We start from the raw sequence: 19,982 nt of genomic DNA on the forward strand, positions 1-19,982 counted from the left end.
GCGCAAGACCCAATCTTAAAGAGTTCCTCCGGAAACGTCGCTCATGCAGCTCAGATGATTCACCCTACATCGCCCCGTAGTGTTCACTTCATTGAACCAACAGGTGATTCAGCTGTTCCACTTTCTCTGTGTTAAATATAAACACCACCGACTGCTGTTTCATACTGGTTTCAATAACTGGTTCCTCATGGTGATTCAGTGCAATACAAAGCTAACTAATAACTAAAATAATAATGGTAATAACACAAAAAAATTATGAAGATTATTTCTGAAACTAGAAGAAATGAGTGGGTTGCATAATGTTAGGCTTTCCTTAATTTGATGCTGGCACACAGACAGTGACAGGCTAACAGCCTAAACTGAATAAACATAATTGGGAGCAGCACTTTATGCTGACAAATTTTTATTCCACCGACTGGGGAAAAAAATCCTGGACTTTTTTTTATCAAAAGCAGTGGTTTTAAAAAATGTAGCATCAGAAAAAAACAAACTAAATTATATTTTAAATATTACACTATTTTAAATATACATAGACCTAAAACTAGTGTCTCTAATGGAAATTAATATGATATTAATTTCTGATACTTGCTCACAATAATACATCCACAGTTGTGGTCTATATCCTTACACTTACCAAAAAGTTGAGGCATCTGAATGAACTGCGCATGTTACAGAGGTAGGTGGCAATAATTTAACATGAGGTGTACTAGTGAGGCAAACACTGACCGGGTGGCTTCGTGTAACTTGTGTGTGACATACTGGGCTGGAGAGAGAGAGAGAGAGAGCAGAGCAGAGCAGTCGCACCTTTCACAGCTCTGAACAATGAAACGCTCCACTCCTTCCTTCACTTCTCTCTACACGGACCAGCAGTAGGAGCTCCACTCTGGAGGAACAAATAAGAAATAACTTAATATTCGGCCTTGTATCCAGACATCCAGCAGGACTCCCCTCGGTCAGCCTTCACCGCGAGCTGTCGGTCCGAGTGGTCGCGAGGCACCGGAGGATGAAAGTAAACCAGGCTTGTTAATTTTTTCCCTCTTTCGGCGCATGTGCAGTCTCTCTCTTCACGTTAACGCGTTTATTTATTATTAAGACAAATCGTTGATGTGGTTAAATCGATACTTTTTTTGTCTTTATTCCCTTAACCTTTCTCCGCTCGTTGATGTGCCGAGTTAACTGCTCTTTCGGCTTTGAGTAAACAGTGAAAGGCAGTGTTGTAGTACATTAGGACAACGAAATAGTAAAAAGGAGAAAAGGCTACATCAATATGCAAAAGCAGGAGCAGATGGTAACCTGAGTCAGTAGAGGTAGTGCAAGGTGCATGGCCTCTTTAGCGCCACATTGCCAAGACCTCTATTGCCACACTGTGCTGTGACTCTGCTGTTGGATATGTGAGCTACTCCATCTGTATCGTAAACTATATAAACACACGATGTATTTTCAGGGCTTCTTTAGTGCCAGCTGACCTTTTAAAACTCATTTTTTGGATATAGGCTTGTGCCTGGTTTCATTTGCTTTTTTCTGATGGCTAACTCTCATCTTTTCCCAGCAGAATCAGGAGAAGTAAAGCGATGTGAACGGTGACTGGAATGTAGGATTATCATCTGAGCTCGAGTGGAAGGAGAAAAAAAATCAGACTATAAGATTACACATTTCCTGATCTATGCAGCCCTACAATGCCTTTGAGGTTGCAATGTCTTCTCTACAGCACGTTATTCTGCAGGATAAGGACACGGACAATGAAAAGAAGTTGGACTGGAGCTACATCGAATGGGCTGAAAATGAAGTTGTCACAACAGGTGTGGCGGATGCTGAGACGCAAACGGACTCGCCATCTTTTGAGCACAAAGAGAGCCAGACCAGTAACCCAGTCATAATGCACATAGATCTCAAACGGACACACTCCAAAATGAGACATTTGTCTTTGGTAAACCCAGACAACTCGGCTCCACCTTTCTTTCAGTTTGACCGCCAGGCTCCTGGACGTATCTCCACATCTCCCACCTTGAGGAGGATGAGGAGCACCCGACGTCCTCAGATAGATTTTAGAGAGCCTCACAGGATGGGGAGCACTCAGGAAGAGCAATCATCTGCAAGCACGGGATCCCCCATAAGTCCCCTGTCACCAGGACACCGAGTAGATTCACCTCTTGCAGCGAGCCCACTCTCTGACGGGGAGGCCGATCATCAGCCAGTGTCATCCTCAGGCCAACAGCGAAGCAGATCGCATAGATCAAAGACTTTTGACAACAGTATCACTTCTGTGGAACAAGAATGTCACAGTGCTCATCCTTTTCTTATTAAAGACAATGGATTTCCTGAGGATGAAGTTCAGGTGAGCTTTTACCACGTATTTGTAAATTTAGTGTTTGCATATTTACTCAGGAAAAAGACAATTTTTCATAACCTTCACACCAACCTCTTCCCCATCACCACACATAAATTTCCTGTAATCTACTGCAGATTTTTTTTCTTTTTTGGCAAAGTCTAAAAATTAAATGGTTGCACATTCCTTCCTTGAGGAAAACCTTCATTCCCTCAATTGGCCTTGCCTCCCGCAGTGGTCACTCACAATGCAAGCTTTTGACAGCAAATGAATCAGCAGTTACATGCACTGACAGCTCTGACCAAGCCCACTGCCTGGAGAGCCCTGGGAAGTGCTCTCCTCGGGCCCCTATTCACCGCAGTCAGCAGTCACCTAATAATGGAGGGGTCAGTGAGCGATGGAAAAAGATAATGGGGAGATCTATTCATCAGCTCACGGTATTCAAGCGAGCCGATCCTCAATAGAGCACCGGCATTCTCCTCCAATATCAGAGGCTTTTGAATGCAAGCGACCACTTAAAATACAGATTCAAATTTGAATGTCTTTGAAAGTGATATAGTGGTGTTGTTAGCGGCAGGAGGTCTGTGAACCCTCTGCTTGGTCCTGACTGTGGAGCGAGACAGTGTCGATGTGGCGTGTAGTATAACTGCTGATTTGGAAAGATGAGGTCACTAACAAAGTTCTTTTTTCTTACAGGAGAAGGAATCCTGCCATGATAGGTAAGTGTACCTTGGACTGTTTTGCATGTTGTCTGTGTTACCCTATCGTAAAACTCTTCCTGGAACGGATACAGCTGTCACATATGGTTTCTTTTTTTATTTTTGTCCTTCTGTTTCACCTGCTCACAAAAACAACCCAAAATCCGAGCTACAACATGTCAGAGTGCCTCTGAGTTGTGTGCTCTCTTGGTGCTTGAGAGCAAGCGAGGATGATTGGACCTTTGCTTTGAGGATCCCTGTTGTGCACTCATTGTCACTCGTGTCTTTGTTAATGCTTCATAAGCTTGGTGGGTTAAGTTTTGAGAGTCCTATGGTTATGTATGGGCTCATTAAGGCTGTTTTCCCTTACTGCCGCCCACACCCCTCCTAATAGGCGTCCAGGCTCTTCCCCTCACCGGATAATTAGGCAGCTATTGTCCCTGTAATTACACCCTGGCACTGTGCCTCTTACAGTGACCGGGCCTTTGCGAGCCTTGGTTGGGACAGTCTTGTTTGGGAGCATCATTATTTCTCTTGTTATGCATGAACAAAGCGGCCATTTTTACAAGTGCTCTCTGTAGCAGAGAGGCGGACAAAGAGAAAGCTTTCTGAGCTGCCACAAACCAACAGGATGTCATTGTGAGGATGCTGTGGAATGAACTGCAAGGCGACACTGGCCTGGTATGAAGAGGTAATCGTACCTTTCGTGCCACATGTCCCCTCAGGTGCTACTGCCGACTGTTATCTGTCTCTCTGTTCAGCATCTTTACATTGATCTGGACGTGGGTGTCGTATCAGTTTACCAGGAAGAAAACGGCCCATCCAGTGAGAGCGAAGAACAGTTGGTGCTTTCACAGTTGAACAAAAGTGTCCTAGAGGAAAAACGTACCAGGTTACCCCCGCTCAGTTGTAGACTGACTTATCCTCCAAGTGTATGAGTTGGCCCTGCAGCTATGTGGCCTACATGTGCACTCGAATTAGTCTCGTAGGGTACTTTTGCAACTGTGCAGCCACAGCAGCAAGAATGCAGGTCCTGTGTGAGGGGATGTGTTGCACCGTGAGGGGAAGAACACTTCCTCCTTCAATCTAATGAAGAAGTTTTACATAAATTGTTCCTGCATTTTCTTCCCCTTGCTTTTACTTCTGCTCCACTGTATTGTATTGTCAATCTAAACAGGGGCATTAGCCCTCATCTGTCAGTCACACTTCCTTATGGTTTTTAGCCACATTGTGTGTTGCTGTTATCTGCCCTTAATCTGTTACTTTCATCACTACTGATTCCTGCTTAAATTCTCCTTTTTGAAGTCAAAGGCACTAAAATATTTAAAAGCCAAACCGCAGAGTGTTGACGTGGGTCACTGACCGCTTGTCGATCAGTGTCAGCGTGTTCAAAGTGAGCCTTAGCTTTAGCAGAACCTTGTGTCCTTTTTTATGGCTGTATGCAGTCATGTTTAACGACTGCAGTTGTCTATTTAGCATTGGGACGGTTTAATGTCATGCTGTCACCAATCAAGTTCCTCCTTTTGGGCTTTTACAACAAATGAAAACATTTCCATGGCCGTGCCCTTTCTGGATATTTAGCCTGCATATTCCAGGGTCAGCTTCCATTGCTTATGAAGATTTATCACTGGGCTTTTAATTTTTAATTTCAACATGTGAACGTCCATTTTTGCTTTCAGCAATAATCCCAGAAGTGCAGCAGCAGCAGAGGATAAGTCAAAACACTTGAGAACAGTGGCCGTTTAAGCCCTGCCTGAGGCTGAGAGGCAGGCCTGTGTTTTTCCAGCCACAGCCATGCCTCAGTTACTAGCTATGAAAAGCAGACCAAGCGGATTATAACTGGCACACACTGACAGCTTGCCTCCTTCCACACAAATAGGGCGATCCATTAACAAGCATCTATCCACGGATAACCAGACACATAACACTTATCCTATGTTAATCGCCGGGTTGCTGCACAATGCGGATGGTATTTCAGTGGTATCCCAACAATGTAAAACCACAAATAGGAATTCTGTAATTTCCTGTTGCTTGTATGATTTCCATTCTTTTAGAATATAATACACTTACAATGGAGTAATAATCATTGAACTGTACATTTCTGATGTCTGATGAGCTTTTCTTCTTAGTATGAAGAACTCGTTTTTGGTTTTTTTGGTTGTTTTGTCTTTTCTTTGTTTGCGTATTTGGATTTTTTTCCATCTTAAATTGTCCACCTGTCCGCTTTTGTGTCCTCAGGCTTTATCAGAGGAGACGGAGCTCCGTCGTCGTGAGTTTGCCCGGCTTGGATGTTTCTCCAGGAGATCTTTTCGTGTCCAATGGAGCAGCTGACTTACTAAATGACTCAAACTTCGCAGGTACCTCTGTCAGTCCCAGCAGATTGCAGTCTGCCCTCTGTTTAGGTGATGCTTGCTCATGAACTAGTATGGGTCTGTTATTGAGTCAATATGTCTATTGTTGTAATGCTTCACAGCAAAATGAACTTCCTGCTTCCTGCTTGGTTGTATCGTGTCCTTTCTTGTTGTTATGGTGATCGACTCAAATGTGTGCACAACAGCTAGATTTTTTTTTTCAGTTTACTTTATGAATTTCCATGAACTTTTTATTTTTAGACGTGGGACTCACCAGGCACGCCACCATACAATATCATCGCAATTTTTAGGCATGCGATATCCTGAGTATCTGCTAATTACATCCGTACCTGTTTTATCCAGTAACACAAAGATAAAGTTATCTCACTTCACTTATGTTTTTTGGCTGCAAAATGAGGTTGCTAAGCATACCAACACCATCAATAAAACCTCCCATAAATGTTACCCTAATGCAGAGTCAATCTGCTAATCACTTTGATATCAATTAAGTTTGCTCGGCTAACGTTATGTCAGATGATGGTGCATGAGATGAGCCTTCCTGTTTATAGTATTCTCAGACTATTTAAATTTATGACTAAATTATATTTATTTGGTATTCCTGTTTAGATGCAAGTAAAAATACTACAAAAATACTGCAAAATGTTTTTTCCCCACCATTATTGATTATTGAAATACTTGAAAGCTACTTTGACTAAATGTTTAATTTAGTACTTTAATAAAAGTTTGTTTTTTTAGCTGAATTTCAAACCTCAAACTAAGTTCATTAATGATTATAATTACTTTTTTATAATGAAGGTAATGGTTTTATAGCATTAAATTTATTCAAAGTCAAGATTATTGTAAGTTACATCTTATTTTATTATTACATCTTTACTAAAAGTGTGGTTTATAACTTTATCTACACACCTATAAAACAGACAGACTAGAGATAATCTGTAGAAAGTGCTATATAGAGTTATGAGTAGAAATCAGTCTAGTGTTGTTGTGTCGTAAAGGGAGCATTATTTGTATTTCTAGAATTTAAAAAAAGCAAAAGGACAGAACTTGTGGTGGTCACTTTACAAAAAACAAAAGATTTTTTTGACATTTTCAGCAAGCTGTGATTGGCACTGTCATGTGCGTATAACTTAAAATGCTCACGCTTCTTTTCACTGTCACAACTTTTACAGATACCAAGAAGTCAAAGTGGCCTTTTTCGAGGCGTAGTACGGTAAGTGCATTTGTATTTCTGCTAGTCATCGATGTGTGTGACTGGTGCCAGTGGCATGCTTGTAATTTGTTTTGATGTACTTTGTTTTAGGAGTGAGCAATTGGCTTGGACATTGTTCTCTGACCCACTTCCCAAAGCAGATTAGTGTGTTTCCTCTTATCCCTTTTGGCCCACACAGCTTTTTGTAATTGGTCAACACTTGAAATGCAGAACTTGAGCCAAACTTGTTAATTTAGTTTTGAAACTGCTGGGTTGTTATGTGAACAGATATTAACAACAATTAGGCACACACCCTTTTTTCTTGGCTAGTGCACAGCCCTAAAAATCTGCCTAATGTGTTGCCTAATTTTTTTTTCCCTTTCAGAGTAAAGGCAAGCCGCAGACATGCACGGTGTCAGATATTGAGAAATATCTCTCAACTGCACAGATTCAAGACTGGAGAAACTTGGAGCTTCAGAGATATAAGGCAAGAAATGAGCGCTATTAGCTGCTGTTTGTTTTGTAAATCATCGTGTTGGTTCTGTACATTCACTGACTTTGTGATCCAGGCTTAGCCATCCAGATTCCCAAGTCAAATACAACTCAGTGTTTGCCAGATGACTCAGAAATGAGAAGCTGACAGTTACATGGAAGCTCCTACAATGTTTGAATGACACAGACTGTGTAAGAACCAGAATTTCTAGGCAGTGACTACACAAGTCGACCTGTATATGTACACAAACAAACACTGATGTACTCCTGAATCTATAATAGTGGCAGATGGAAATTTACAGCCATAAAATAAACACGTTTGCTGAGATTTCTGTGGAGGATGCAGCCTTTACTTTGAGTTATAGCTTCTTGTCTTTTTGTGTATCTGTGAGCAGGACTACTCTCTGGCTGAGTTCCTGCAAGACCAGTCTTCCCAGGTCAGTGCTTCCTCTGACCCGCAGGGCTTCAAGAGACAAGAGACCATCTGGGAGCTCTTCACCAGCGAGTGTGTTTACTTCATGGATCAACTCATGGTTCTCAAAGAGGTGACTCTTTCCCTACAGAGCCTCACAATGCACACATACACACAATCACAAAAACACACACAGGATCACAAATAAATAGACCAAACCCAAATGCAACTGAACACCTGCTTCTTTGTATTCTTCTCACTGAATTCCCGCCTTTGGAGTTCGTGTAAAATTCTCTTTGGATTTTCCCGTCTTTCCACCAGTGGATTTGAAATTTAATGCTGGCATGAGAGAGACCTTGAACCTATTCTCTTTCTGCTTTCTTTGTGCCTCTCAGGTGTTTTCGGCTACGCTCACAAACCTGCAGGTGACCAACTGCCTGACTGATATTGACTCATGGAGGCTGTTTGCGAATCTCAATGAGCTTTGCCTGGTGAGAAATGATGCAAATCATTTGCATGAGGAGTTTGTGTAAATCATTTTTAACAACAGTTGCTTTCATATCCTTAAAACAACATGGTTTGGTGTCACATCAACATAAAGTTACTATGAAAGGGCTAATGATGAGTCGTTACAGCTGTATTATTTTAAAATGCTAGCTTTTTATTTAAAGCTTATTTAATGGTCAGCAAAAAATAATGTGGTGTAAAAAACCTTTGTTAACAATTATCTTAACATAATACCTCGGTGATATTATAAAAATGTCACATGGCCCTGTGGTGACATTTGACACTGTTTTCTGCTCCAGGTGAGCTCAGGTTTCCTAAACAGCCTCCTCCGCGTTATCAAGAACATGTTGGAGATTACTGAGGGTGGCAGTCCCACCCTGCTGGATCTGCTGGGGAAGGCAAGTTTGATTCACATTTGGACTCTGTGACAGCAGTGTTCACTAGCCCGCTGATAAGACAATCAAAATAGATAGAAAAAGTATGAATGATATGCTCATCTGGATTAATTATTATATAATCCTTAAAGTATTTTCATAAACAGCTTTTTTTTTCAAAGACTTGAAAAATAGCTGCATAGTTTGAATTTATTAACCTTAAGCTCTTATTTGGGAAGCATTCTTATTTTCTTCTAGCTATTAAGGATCAGCTGGACTTGATATAATGTGCAGAAAAGCCAAAATGTAATATTCTCGTACAGTTGAGGTCAAACATTTAAGTACACTGATCATTTTTTGGTAATTTTTTATGATTTCTTTGGACTGTTCATTTTCCAGGGTAGGCTGATTGTATAGCATATATCTTTAATGACTTCAAAAAACAAGAACTGGGTACACAAGTTGGACTTTATTTTGGATTTTCTCTAATCCACACGGGATTAAAAATGCACATACAGGTATTTAATCGCTCGTTAGGGTGGAATTTGAGTTCATTTAAATTGCTTGGTTTGTTGGCACATACCTGGCCTTTAAGCATAGCCACATGAGAGGAATTTGTTTAGGATGTTCAAGAACAACTTAGGAACCACGAGGCTCCAGCCTGCTATGAACTGGTAACTGCACAAGCGTTTTACATCACCATGGACTGAGAGAAGCTCCTGCTCTAAAATCGACAGCTTCAAGCTGGACTAGATTTCTAGCTGCTCACATGGACAAAACACATTCCACAGAGTCTTATAGCCCAATAATCAAGTGTGATAACTAGTGCCCGGGAAAGTGTCCCCTTAATGCAGATGTTTTTTATGAGAACACAAATACACAGCTGAATTTACTTTCTTTCTTTCACGATGCTCTCACTGACCAAATTTAGCATGCTTGCATTTAAACTGTACTTTGAAATCTACGTATGTGCTTTGTTATTATCTGTTCCATCTTCCTTTCTCTCATGACAAGAGCGTGTTGAAAATATGGCATCTTCAAAGCTCGCTGAGAAGGGAAAAGGTTACCTAACTCTAGTTACAATTACATAAAATTATTAAAAGTTTAACAGAAACATCACAGGACAATCTTAGACGCATGTATGCCATTACAAACACACACTGGACATTTTTGTGCGTGCATGTGTGCATGCGGCATCCTCTTTGTGCTTTTTTACGATATGTTTATCTGCAGCTTAACAGCTGATGCGACCCAGCAGCCTGTATCCCAGTGTTTGTCTAACACTACTGTCTGCTGGCAGGCTTTCCAGGAGAGCATATGCCACTGCCTGCAGACGTATTGCCTCAACTACTCCACGGCTCTTCTGTATCTGGACAGTCTGAAGCCCAGAGAGGACTTTGGGACTTACGTGAAGGTACAGGAGAGGTCTTACTGGTGTGTGTCTGTGTGTGTGTGAGCGTGCCAGTCAGCACAGTGGGAAGGACGCTGTGTACCATGACAATGCAGCAGGTGTTGTGTGCCAATGTGAGAGAGGACTCACAGGAGCATTGGTGCCCAAATAGCAAACAATCAGTTCAGTGTCACAGCAGCCTGCCAATGGGAGGAATGTCACCGTTTGTACCTTGTGTAACTTTCCCTGTCATCATGCTGGCGTGTTTGCTGGAACTGTCACTGTGTTTGGTCTTACATATAATTTCTTCTCACAGGCATTTCACTGCCCATCCTCTCCCTCCTTCCCTACAAAGTCAAGTCCTTTCAAACATTTGACCTCACTCGTTCTGTCACTGTACCCATTCTTTGTCCCTCCTTTTTTCTCCTCAGTGGTGTGAGAGGAGCAAGCAGTGCCGAAGGCTTCACCTGCGTGACCTGCTGGTGGCACCGCTGCAGAGGCTAACTCGATACCCGCTGCTGTTGCGGAATATCGCAAAGAGATGCCAGAAGGAGGACGAAGCCCGAGGGCTGGAACTTATAGCAGAACAAGTGGATAAATCGATATGTGAGCACTGAATTCGAAAATTCCCTTCTGTTATCAAAATGCTCTCCTTTTGATTTCGGCTGACCTCATTAGGAGACTCTGCTTGGCTAAATTTGCTTTTACTGTTTCAGTCCTGCTAAATTAAAGCGCCTGCACAGGTCTCGTCACCTTGCAAAATGAATGTTTTGAGTCAGGCGTCTGAGTAATGTTAATCAGCTGATCATGACTCAGGTGTTTCTTCAGCACGACGTGTTTGCCTCCTGGTGGTTTACAAACATATCTAGATAGAAGGGCTTTTTAAGTGGACGTAAGTCTGTCAACATAAACAGGCCAGCTAGTATCAGTGCCTGTCAGCACACAGGTTGCATGCTTTGGATATCAGCCAGGAGGCCTTGACCATTTATTTTTCACTGCAAGCCTCTGCTTGCAGACCTGTTTTGGCGGTTTATTATATAACTGGAAGGACAGGCTGTGGGAAATGTTCTACAGCCGTTCAACTCAATGTCATGTTGCCGCGTTGAACAAATAACCGTACCAAACGAAACTGCTCAGGGTTCAGAAATCTTTAATTAAACCTTGTCCCATAACCATTAAAAAGGTGTGTTTTACCACACCTTTTAAAAGGTTATGATTGTGTAAAGCGTAGGTGACAATGAGTATTGTAATCACAGCTAGGATGTGTAGACCAAAGTCCTCTGTGGGTGTGGGGGATATTTACTGTAAAAGCAGAGACAGCTGAAATCTCTCACGATATGGTCACGCCCATGTATGGCATCACTGTATAGCATTATAAATGAATGTAATCATTATGCACTTTGGTACATTATAAAATGCATATTTTACATAGGTATATGTTACGTAAAATAAAAGGCATAGGAAATGTAGCAGGAGTTTTGTGTGACGTGTCAGACATGAATGAAGTTGTCAGTGACCAATTTGAGTCTGAGGACCTGTTTTTGTCCTTAATGACATTCAGTCTCCTGTCCTCTCTGTTTACAGGTGATTTAGAAGGAAAGGTCAAATGGCTGGATAACTACCAGAAAGTGAAACAGTTGAGAGATGCCCTGGTTTGGCTGCCTGTATGGGAGAGGGACAAGCGTGCTTTCATCCCTGAGGTCTGTCCTGTGTTTGTGTATATATTGCTATTTGGGTGTGTTTGTGTCTTCAGGAACTGTGTTGAAAGAGCAACGTGTCACACAGATGTGCCAACACTTTATCCTCCAGTGCCTGATGATCATCAGATAAACTGATCAAATTATCAGAAAATCAGATCTGAAAGCAATGAATAGCAGTATTTAGAGTTTTACAGTGTCATTTGATAATAGTTCAGTTTCACATCTTTAAATATTAGCTTCAATTTGAATGGGAGGATGACAGCGGCACTATTCTTCTTCTTCTTCTTTTTTCCAAGAGAGTCTTTCTTCCCTGTCATTGTAGGTGGATTAACACTTCTGTTTGTATTCTCTTCATCTGTAGTTATTTTATCTTCACTTTCTCTCTGCCGTACATGTGGCAAGGGAATGGGCTTTGCATACAGAGCGAAATAGAAAGAGCAGCAAACACTTGGTGTAAGTGAGAGCAGTGAAAGGAAGACAGTTAATGAATAGCTTGATTTCATAGCACTTATACTAAGGTAATAAGTCTGTCATCCAGGTGCAGAGCACGCTGTGAAACAGAAAGACTCAGACACCAGAGGAGAGAAACTTGCATGTGTGTAAATGCACTTATTTTTTTCCCTTTTGTTTTAATGGGACCAGCCCACCCAACAGTTGTATGGGGAAAGAGCTTCTACTGTGAAACCACCTCCCAGTTTGTATTTGGAAGACAGATACCTTCTAAACTGATTAAAACATTCCTTTTTGAAAAGTTAACTTATAGTTGCTGCTATAGTTTTGCTGCTACAGGCTTCTGGGAGATTTCCTGTCATACACTGTGACACACATTCTCTTCCGAAATTTGTGTTTTGTCCTGTCAGATTTTTTTTTCTCTTCTCTTTCTCCTCACCATGAACCAGTTCCTTGAAAGCTGCCCCTCAGTGAGCCTGGTTCTGATCCGGAGGTTTCTTCTTGTTAAAAGAAAGCTTTTCCCAAGTGCCTGCTCATAGGGGGACTGTATAATTGTTGTAGTCTTTGCTTTTACATTGCAAGTTATATAGTAAAGCATAAATTGCCTTGAGGAGGACTATTGTGATATGGTGCTATATAAACAAACCTGAACTGAAGTGAACACAGATAGCAGTGGTAGAGAGTTGCGATGTGTAAGTCTTACATGTAAATGACTTGTTGCATATAAGTATTGTGAGCATTTAACTATCGTCAGTGCTGACAATACTTATTTACACCCGTGGTACTGGTAGTGTCAGCATGTAACCGTAGTTAAATGTGACCACAGTTTTGAACATTTAGTTCTTTCCGCCATTGTCATCTGTTTATGTGAACGTGTTTGTTTTTGTGTGCTACCTGTTTGCAGCAGCTACCTGTAGCCCTCACACAGACAGCTCATCTGCATTTGAAATACCAAAGATGCATCTTAAATTAGACACGAGTGACTTGCTCTTTCGCTATCATGCGCATACCTATTTATTAATCCAATAGTATGCAGTTAAGACGTGCTATGCTTAAAGTGATATGTACATGTTATAAATGTAGACCTTAAAATAATCTGCAAAGCTCTCTCAAAGAGACTGGAGAAAATAACCCCCCTCTTAATTCATCCTGACCAAACTGGTTTCATAAAAGGTAGGCACTCATCAACAAATACACGTAGATTACTTAATTTGATAGACTACTCATACAGTAAAAACCTAGAAACTACAATATTCTCTTTAGACGCAGAAAAAGCATTTGACAGAGTTAACTGGAAATTTCTATTTGCAACTTTACACAAATTTGGTTTTGGATCCTCTTTCATAAACTGGTTAAAAATATTATATAATTCCCCAACAGCTTGTGTTAGAACAAATGACCAGACATCCTCCAGCTTCTGTCTCTTGAGGGGCACCAGGCAGGGATGCCCACTCTCCCCTTCACTATTTGCAATTTTTATTGAACCACTAGCAGCAGCAATTAGACAGAATTCAGTAATTAAGGGCATAAAATGCAAGAACGTGGAACATAAAATCAGCCTTTATGCGGATGATGTGTTACTCTTTCTCCAAAATTCACAAACCAATATCTCTGGGGTGATTGAATTGATAAACTCTTTTGCAAGAATATCAGATTACTCAATTAACTGGTCAAAATCTACAGTCCTACCGATTAATTGCTCCTTCCATAATTCCTCTTCTACCCCACTGCAATCGGGAAATATAAAATATTTAGGTATTAATGTTTCTCCCAAGCTTGCAGATCTAACTAAATTAAACCATATCCCACTTTTAAAGAAGGTAGAAGATGATATGGCTAGATGGAAATGTCTACCCATATCACTCATGGGAAGGGTTGCCACTATAAAAATGATGGTCTTACCAAAAATAAATTATTTATTCTCAATGATCCCAACTAAACCGCCACAAGATTGGTTCAGATCTCTAGATTCATGTATGTCCAAATTCCTTTGGAAAAATAAACCCCCACATATAAGCTTAAAAACACTACAAAAGACCAAGGATAAAGGAGGACTAGAACTGCCTAACTTTCAGCACTACTTCTTAGCCAACAGGCTTCAGTTTATCTCAGGATGGCTAAAACACACCCTCTTAGATGAACCTTGGCTAGATGTAGAACAAGCACTCTGCAATAATCTAGAGATCTCAGACCTACCATTTATCAGCTCAAACATCCAACGACATGAATGCTTTAAAAGCATCAACATCAGCTCTTCTCTGACAGCATGGTGGGAGTTTCTAAAATTGACGGCGTCTTCATTAATCCCATGCAAACGTACACCTATCTGGAACAACCCTGACATATTACAAAACAATAATATGATAAACTTTTCAGATTGGAGTGATAAAGGAATCAAATATTTAGAACATATACTAGAAGGAACAGAATTTATTTCATTTGACGGACTAGTTACACAATATGGGATCAACAAGAAAAGATTTTTAGAATATCAACAAATTAAATCCATAGTAAAAAAGAAATTTAAACCGGGTCAAGTTGAACTACAAACACCACCAAGTGTGGTTCAATTTCTTACTCTTAAACCCCCCAAATTACTATCCAAAATATACAGAATGCTTTCTAAAACAGATGAATCAATATCACTTCCTATTGCAAAATGGGAAGCGGATTTATCAGTTAACTTAGACCTAAACTTCTGGTCTCAGATTTGCTTAAAAACCTTTCATCTAATTAGAAATCCCAGTCTTCAATTAATTCAATACAAAATATTACATCGAGTGCACTATACAGGTCATCGGATGTTCAAGATGGGCTTTACGTCTACCAACAACTGCTCACACTGCCAAACCAATTCACCGGAGAATTATATCCACGCTCTTTGGTTCTGTCCACCAGTTCAGAAGTTTTGGCGCGAGATATGTGAAGACTTATCGAAGTGTCTGAAATGTAACATTCCAACTTCCCCCTTAGTGTGTTTGTTGGGCAGCTTAGATAATGTCACTTCAGAAAAGAATATCGCCCATATGGTTTTCACTGCCCTATGCATAGCCAAGAAAACAGTCCTCATGAACTGGAAAAATAAAAATAATCTTAATTCTAACCAATATAGAAATTATCTATTAGATTACATTAGTCTTGATACAGCCTCTGCCACCACATCAGATCAATTGCTCTGGGCTCCTTTGATCAGCTCCATCACCTAGTGGGGGTGGGGGGTCATAGTTTGGTCCCGCCTTCACTGTTGTGATTGGTGTGGGGGTAGGGACAGGCTTAGGGCGTCGGGGGGGTTCCCCGGAGGCATCTTCCTTGGGGGGCTCAACCCGGGGTAGCGGTCATGTCCGGTTAGGGGCTCTGTTGGCTCTCCGGTGACTGTTTCCTCGCGGCTGCGTGCAGCGGGGCTAGGGGAGGGTCTGTGCTGACGGACGTGGGTTACTGACCTGGTAGCCTGGCTGCCCCTGGGTGGGTCCGGGATGGGCGTGAGGTTCTGGGGGCGCTCCGTCTCTGGGCTGGGACCCGGACCGGGCCTCGGGGGCTTGGGTCCTGGTTGGTGTGTTGCCGGGGTTGTGGGCGGGTGGGTGCATGGGGGCCCAGCCCTGGAGCAGGGTGCCGCCGGTGCGTCGAGCCACCTGGGGGGCTCTTCAACTGGTGGGGGAGATTGTCACATCTTGCAGGAGCTTTCCTCTCCTCAGGAGCTCCCTCTGCAGGAGGGGGAGATACAGGAGAGGTGGAGGAAGATCTCAGCCTGGGTGTTTATTGTCTTATGTAGTCTGGAAGATGAGTGGATGGTGGGGTGGGTGCAGTTTTCTCTGTGGTGGGGTTGGGTGGACTGTCCCGGGCTCTGTGGGGCCGGGCGGCGCTGCTGCACTGGGCCCGGTCTGGATGGGCCTGGGCCCCCTTTCCCTGGCGGGTCGCGGAGTATGGGGGTGCCTACTGGGGTCAGCGGGGGAGCTGGCCCCAGGGAGGGGTCACCTGCCCCTCCCTTCCTTCCCTCCCCATCTCCAGCTGCCTCCCTCTTCCCGCTCCACCACAACCACCCACACATGCAGGGCCTTGGAGTAGGGGTATGTCACCAGGGTGCAGAGGAGGCTACCCCCCCCCCCCCCCCCCCCCTGTCCCCTTCTGGCTGCCTCTGCCTCAATTTTATCCCACAACTTAGACATTCACATTACTCACACTCTCATTACACATACATATAGGATCTTGGGGGTGGGCACGATACACGGAGTCCAAAGTACCATCAGGGTGTACACCCCACCCCTGGCATCGTTGCCCACCTCTCAATTTTAAATACACGTAGACATTGAGGGCTAGCAGGAGGGACTATGCGCTTACCTGCTGCTCTCTGGCAGGTAGCTCCAAGCCCTCCTGGGTTTTAAATGCACCTTAGAACACACATGCATCAACATTACAATGAGCGGGTGGAGGGAGGTTCGGAGTCTTCTCTCACCCCCGTTCTCTGCGACCTGCTGGAGCAGGGGGGCTAGGACTAGGAGGAGGAGTTGGCCGTCCGACTGCGGTCTGGAGTGTGGAGCCTTCCTGCTGCTGCGGAGTCGGGGCGGTCTGCCTCCCCCCACCGCAGGGAAAAGGGAAACACCACCTGGGTCTGGGTGCAGTTCCCCCCTCCAGGGGCGGGGGCACCTAGACCCGGTTTGTAGAGTACGCTTGGGGAGTGTGATCGTGTGTACAACGTCTCTTTATGTCCGTCTCCACGTTGGTTGAGTGTGGAGTAAGTGCATATGAGAGCATGAGGGTGGGAATGGATGTTTGTATCTGTGTGTGCCTGTATGTCTGTGTCTATATGTCAGGTTGGGTGTCAGGCGCCACCTCTCTGGGGACATCTCAGGCCCTCCAAGGTTTGGAGGCCTATCTCCCCCTACCACCATTTCCCCTGCCAGTGGCGGACCCCCTCAGACATCGGTGCGTTGGTGGTTCTTTGTGTCCGGGGATGGGCGTCCAGGTACACACCGGCTCACTCCTTGGCGGCCGCTTATCGGGGCCTGGAGCCTGGGGCTCGCTCGGGCCACTTCGGAGGTGGGGTGCCCCCGGCCTCTCGGCCTGGGGCTCGGTCACTCAGGCGCAGCTGGCTGCCGGCGGAGCTCACGGGCGCGTCACTGCAACTCCCCCTGGCTTCTGCTCCGCGGCTGCTGAGTGAGCCCTCATCTGGGACTCTCCTCAGCTCTTTCCGGGACAGTGGCGCGGCTGCCCCTCTGTTGGTCTTCCTTGGTCTCTTGTGTTCTGGGGGCCTCTGGATGTCTGGAGTTTTGATCTCCTCCACACCTGCTTCACGCCCTGGAGGATGGGGCTGTGGCCCCCCCACACCCTCTAGCAGATCATTACATGAAGGAACCTTTTAAAAAAAACAAGCGCGTCCATGCTCACAGGTGTACACACGGGTGATCACACCCACAAACTACACCCTTTTTGGCTCCTACCTCAAAGCACACTGTGTTCTGTTGATCTTATGTGCTGCACAATAATGTTTAACATTTAGTATTTACTGTCATATTCCCATATATCATTGTGATGTTGTTTATTCTATTACTCTTGTTCTCTTCTGCTTGCTTTCTTTTTTCTTTCTCAGCAGGTGATCCAGGTGATTGATATATGCATTTTTTTTTCTCTGCCCGTTCTGTTGGTTTTTGTCTTTTGCCCTTCTCCCCTGTCCCTCTTCTCAGCTGTTTCTCTTTCCCTCTTTCTTTCTCCCCTTCTTTCCCCCAGTCAAGTCTGTCCCGTATTCAGTAAGTGAAAATAAAATAAACAATAAAAGGTGAATCAAATGGACCATTACGGCAAGGCTGGGATGGTCAGTTTGGTAAAGTAAATCCGTTGGGCATCTTTCTTTGCCTTTAGACAACAATTCTGATGGCAAAAGAGCCAAACGGGACAGGCCAAAAAAAAAAAAAAAAAAAAGACAGCTCATCTGCATTTGAAATACCAAAGATGCATCTTAAATTAGACACGAGTGACTTGCTCTTTCGCTATCATGCGCATACCTATTTATTAATCCAATAGTATGCAGTTAAGACGTGCTATGCTTAAAGTGATATGTACATGTTACTAGTAGAGGGCCAGGGTGCTCATTCAGAAGCCAACATGCTGAGTTGCTGTCAGATTAATGGAAAGACCGATGTGTCTGAAAAGCGCTAAAAGGTGAAAATGTTTTCCAATGTGACTTTCTTTCTTTTAGAATCTGAAACATCTTCTGAAGGCTGTCACACTGGATAATCTGATTTCTCACAGGAGTCTGCTGCACGAAGGGAAACTCGTCCTCACAGGTGTGTCAGCTGGCATAAATCCAACACATTTCACACGCTTCCTGCTTCGAATTGACTAAAAACTTTACGTCGTCTTTCTGTGGTTAATTCCCAGAGAACGCAAAGCTCATAGACGTCTATATGTTCCTCTTTGATGAATTCTTGCTGATTACAAAGATGAAGAGAAACAAGAAGGTGGGTCACTCATTAACCTTTGCTCACTCTAACCTAGGCTAGTGATAGATATTTAGTGCAAGGATGCCTTAACTACATATCCCTCATAACTTCATATATATGTCCTGACATCCTGTGCAGAGGTCCATAGGTCCAGAGCAGAATCCTCTGAAAAACCTGGAGCTGGATCAGATGCTGAAGGAGGGATGCACCTTCACGGTTCTCGACCAGCCAATCTCTCTAGATCGACTCCAACTTAGAAACATCGATCAACTTAATGCCTCCTGTAAGTAAAATTTTTAAGATTCAACTAATTGAGTTTTCTAGCTCTAAACCCATTTTTTATAAAATACATGTTTGTAGCACATCGTAGCAAAGCAGTCAACAGAATCAAAATATCCTTCAGGGTCACGTCTCTCTGTTTATGTTTGCATGCCATGTGGTGCATTGGTGTTATTAAATGAAAGCATTTGTACTTTCTTGACAGCATCGGGGTTGCCTCATTCTTTCATAGTAATGCACCAGAACCGCTACCAACAGTGTATTGGTGCATTCATCCTGCAAGCTGCGTCAGAGGCTGTCAAGGTAGATCAATTCAACTGTGAATACCTGAAATGTTTCCAAAGAGAGCATGCAGAACACAGATCACATTATGTTCAGAAGAACAATGTGTCATAAGTTTATCCAAACATTTCTGCCTTGTGCAAAACATCATTGCAAGATGTGAACTCTTCAGAGGCCTGAAAGTGAAGCTAAAATATTTTAAATGATTTCTAAATTCAGTTTGTATGCATGTCTGTTCAGATTTATTTATAGTAAAAAATTCATAGCTATACATTTAATCTTTTTAAAGGTTTCTGTTATTTTGGTTTAGATGAACAATGTATAGGAAAATAAAAATAAATTGCTGTATTGTTTAATCTTACTTGTGTGAAGCTGTTTAGGACAGCTTACAGCAACAAACATTACAAAGAAATAATAAACTATACAATTTATAATATTATCAGTTAATCAAACTGGTAAATCTGATATTTCTCTTTCTAAACATTTTTTCCCCACCAGAGAGTATGGATGTCAAAGATAGAGGGCGCAGTGACGGCGCTGCTGAAGCAGGACTCTCAGCAGGCACGAGTAAAGAGCTCCTCGCTGTGGCTGGAGTCTTCGCAGATATGACCCATCAAGCAGAACTAGAAGCCATGTGAAAAAGTTTCTACTGTTAATGTGCACTTCACTGCCCCCTGATGTCTTGTAAATGACTGCACTAGCACTAGGATGATTTTGTAAACGGTTTGACTGTGAAGGCAGCTGCTACAGTAGTGTGAAATAAACATCTCATCATGTAGTAAAACGTTGGGTTTAGCGTTCCACACATCATTTCATGCAGTTTTTAAATTGTCTGTGAGCTATTGATCACTTCTGATGTTTTATAGTGCTTCATACAGTACTGTGCAAAAGTCTTCAGCCACCCCTAATTATTTAATATTTTAAAAATAGGATATAGGTGCATTCTAAAGAGCTTGAAAGTTTAGTATGACCACTGCAGCTTGATCTCTTAGGCACGCTTTTTGTAACTTCTTACAGTCCTTCAGGAACAGTTCTCCAGGCTTCTTGAAAGACATTCAAGGCTCTTCTTTTGATGTT

At 42.9% G+C, this 19,982-nt stretch overlaps 1 protein-coding gene across 3 annotated transcripts; it reads left to right on the forward strand.

Moving 5' to 3' along the window:
- The first annotated feature begins 765 nt into the window (after positions 1–765).
- On the forward strand, positions 766–19,689 carry plekhg7 (pleckstrin homology domain containing, family G (with RhoGef domain) member 7). Of its 3 annotated transcripts, none has more exons than XM_086298279.1 (17): positions 766–1,018; positions 1,553–2,335; positions 3,023–3,045; positions 5,263–5,381; positions 6,566–6,606; positions 6,971–7,072; positions 7,473–7,622; positions 7,885–7,980; positions 8,296–8,394; positions 9,671–9,784; positions 10,192–10,366; positions 11,345–11,460; positions 18,101–18,188; positions 18,283–18,362; positions 18,483–18,627; positions 18,829–18,926; positions 19,404–19,689. In XM_086298279.1, the coding sequence occupies exons 2-17, from the start codon at positions 1,664–1,666 to the stop codon at positions 19,512–19,514; spliced, it is 2,229 nt and encodes a 742-aa protein (XP_086154405.1). In that variant the 5' UTR covers positions 766–1,018; positions 1,553–1,663; the 3' UTR covers positions 19,515–19,689. The 3 variants fall into 3 exon arrangements, with proteins under 3 accessions (XP_086154405.1, XP_086154404.1, XP_086154403.1); XM_086298278.1 differs by having other exon boundaries at positions 766–1,009; positions 1,550–2,335; XM_086298277.1 differs by having other exon boundaries at positions 766–1,009.
- Positions 19,690–19,982: the final 293 nt, after the last annotated feature.

This window comes from Aulonocara sp. 'chitande type north' Nkhata Bay, linkage group LG7, assembly GCF_057382095.1.
Source record: "Aulonocara sp. 'chitande type north' Nkhata Bay isolate Kocher_YH1m ecotype deep benthic linkage group LG7, A_spYH_male_GT1.1, whole genome shotgun sequence".
Classification (NCBI taxonomy): Eukaryota; Metazoa; Chordata; class Actinopteri; order Cichliformes; family Cichlidae; genus Aulonocara; species Aulonocara sp. 'chitande type north' Nkhata Bay.

Coding starts and splice junctions, on each gene's coding strand:
- plekhg7 (XM_086298279.1), top strand. CDS start 1,664: ATGCAGCCCTACAATGCCTTTGAGGTTGCAATGTCTTCTCTACAGCAC. Junction 2,336..3,022: donor TTCCTGAGGATGAAGTTCAG/GTGAGCTTTTAC, acceptor TTTTTCTTACAG/GAGAAGGAATCCTGCCATGA. Junction 6,607..6,970: donor CTTTTTCGAGGCGTAGTACG/GTAAGTGCATTT, acceptor TTTCCCTTTCAG/AGTAAAGGCAAGCCGCAGAC.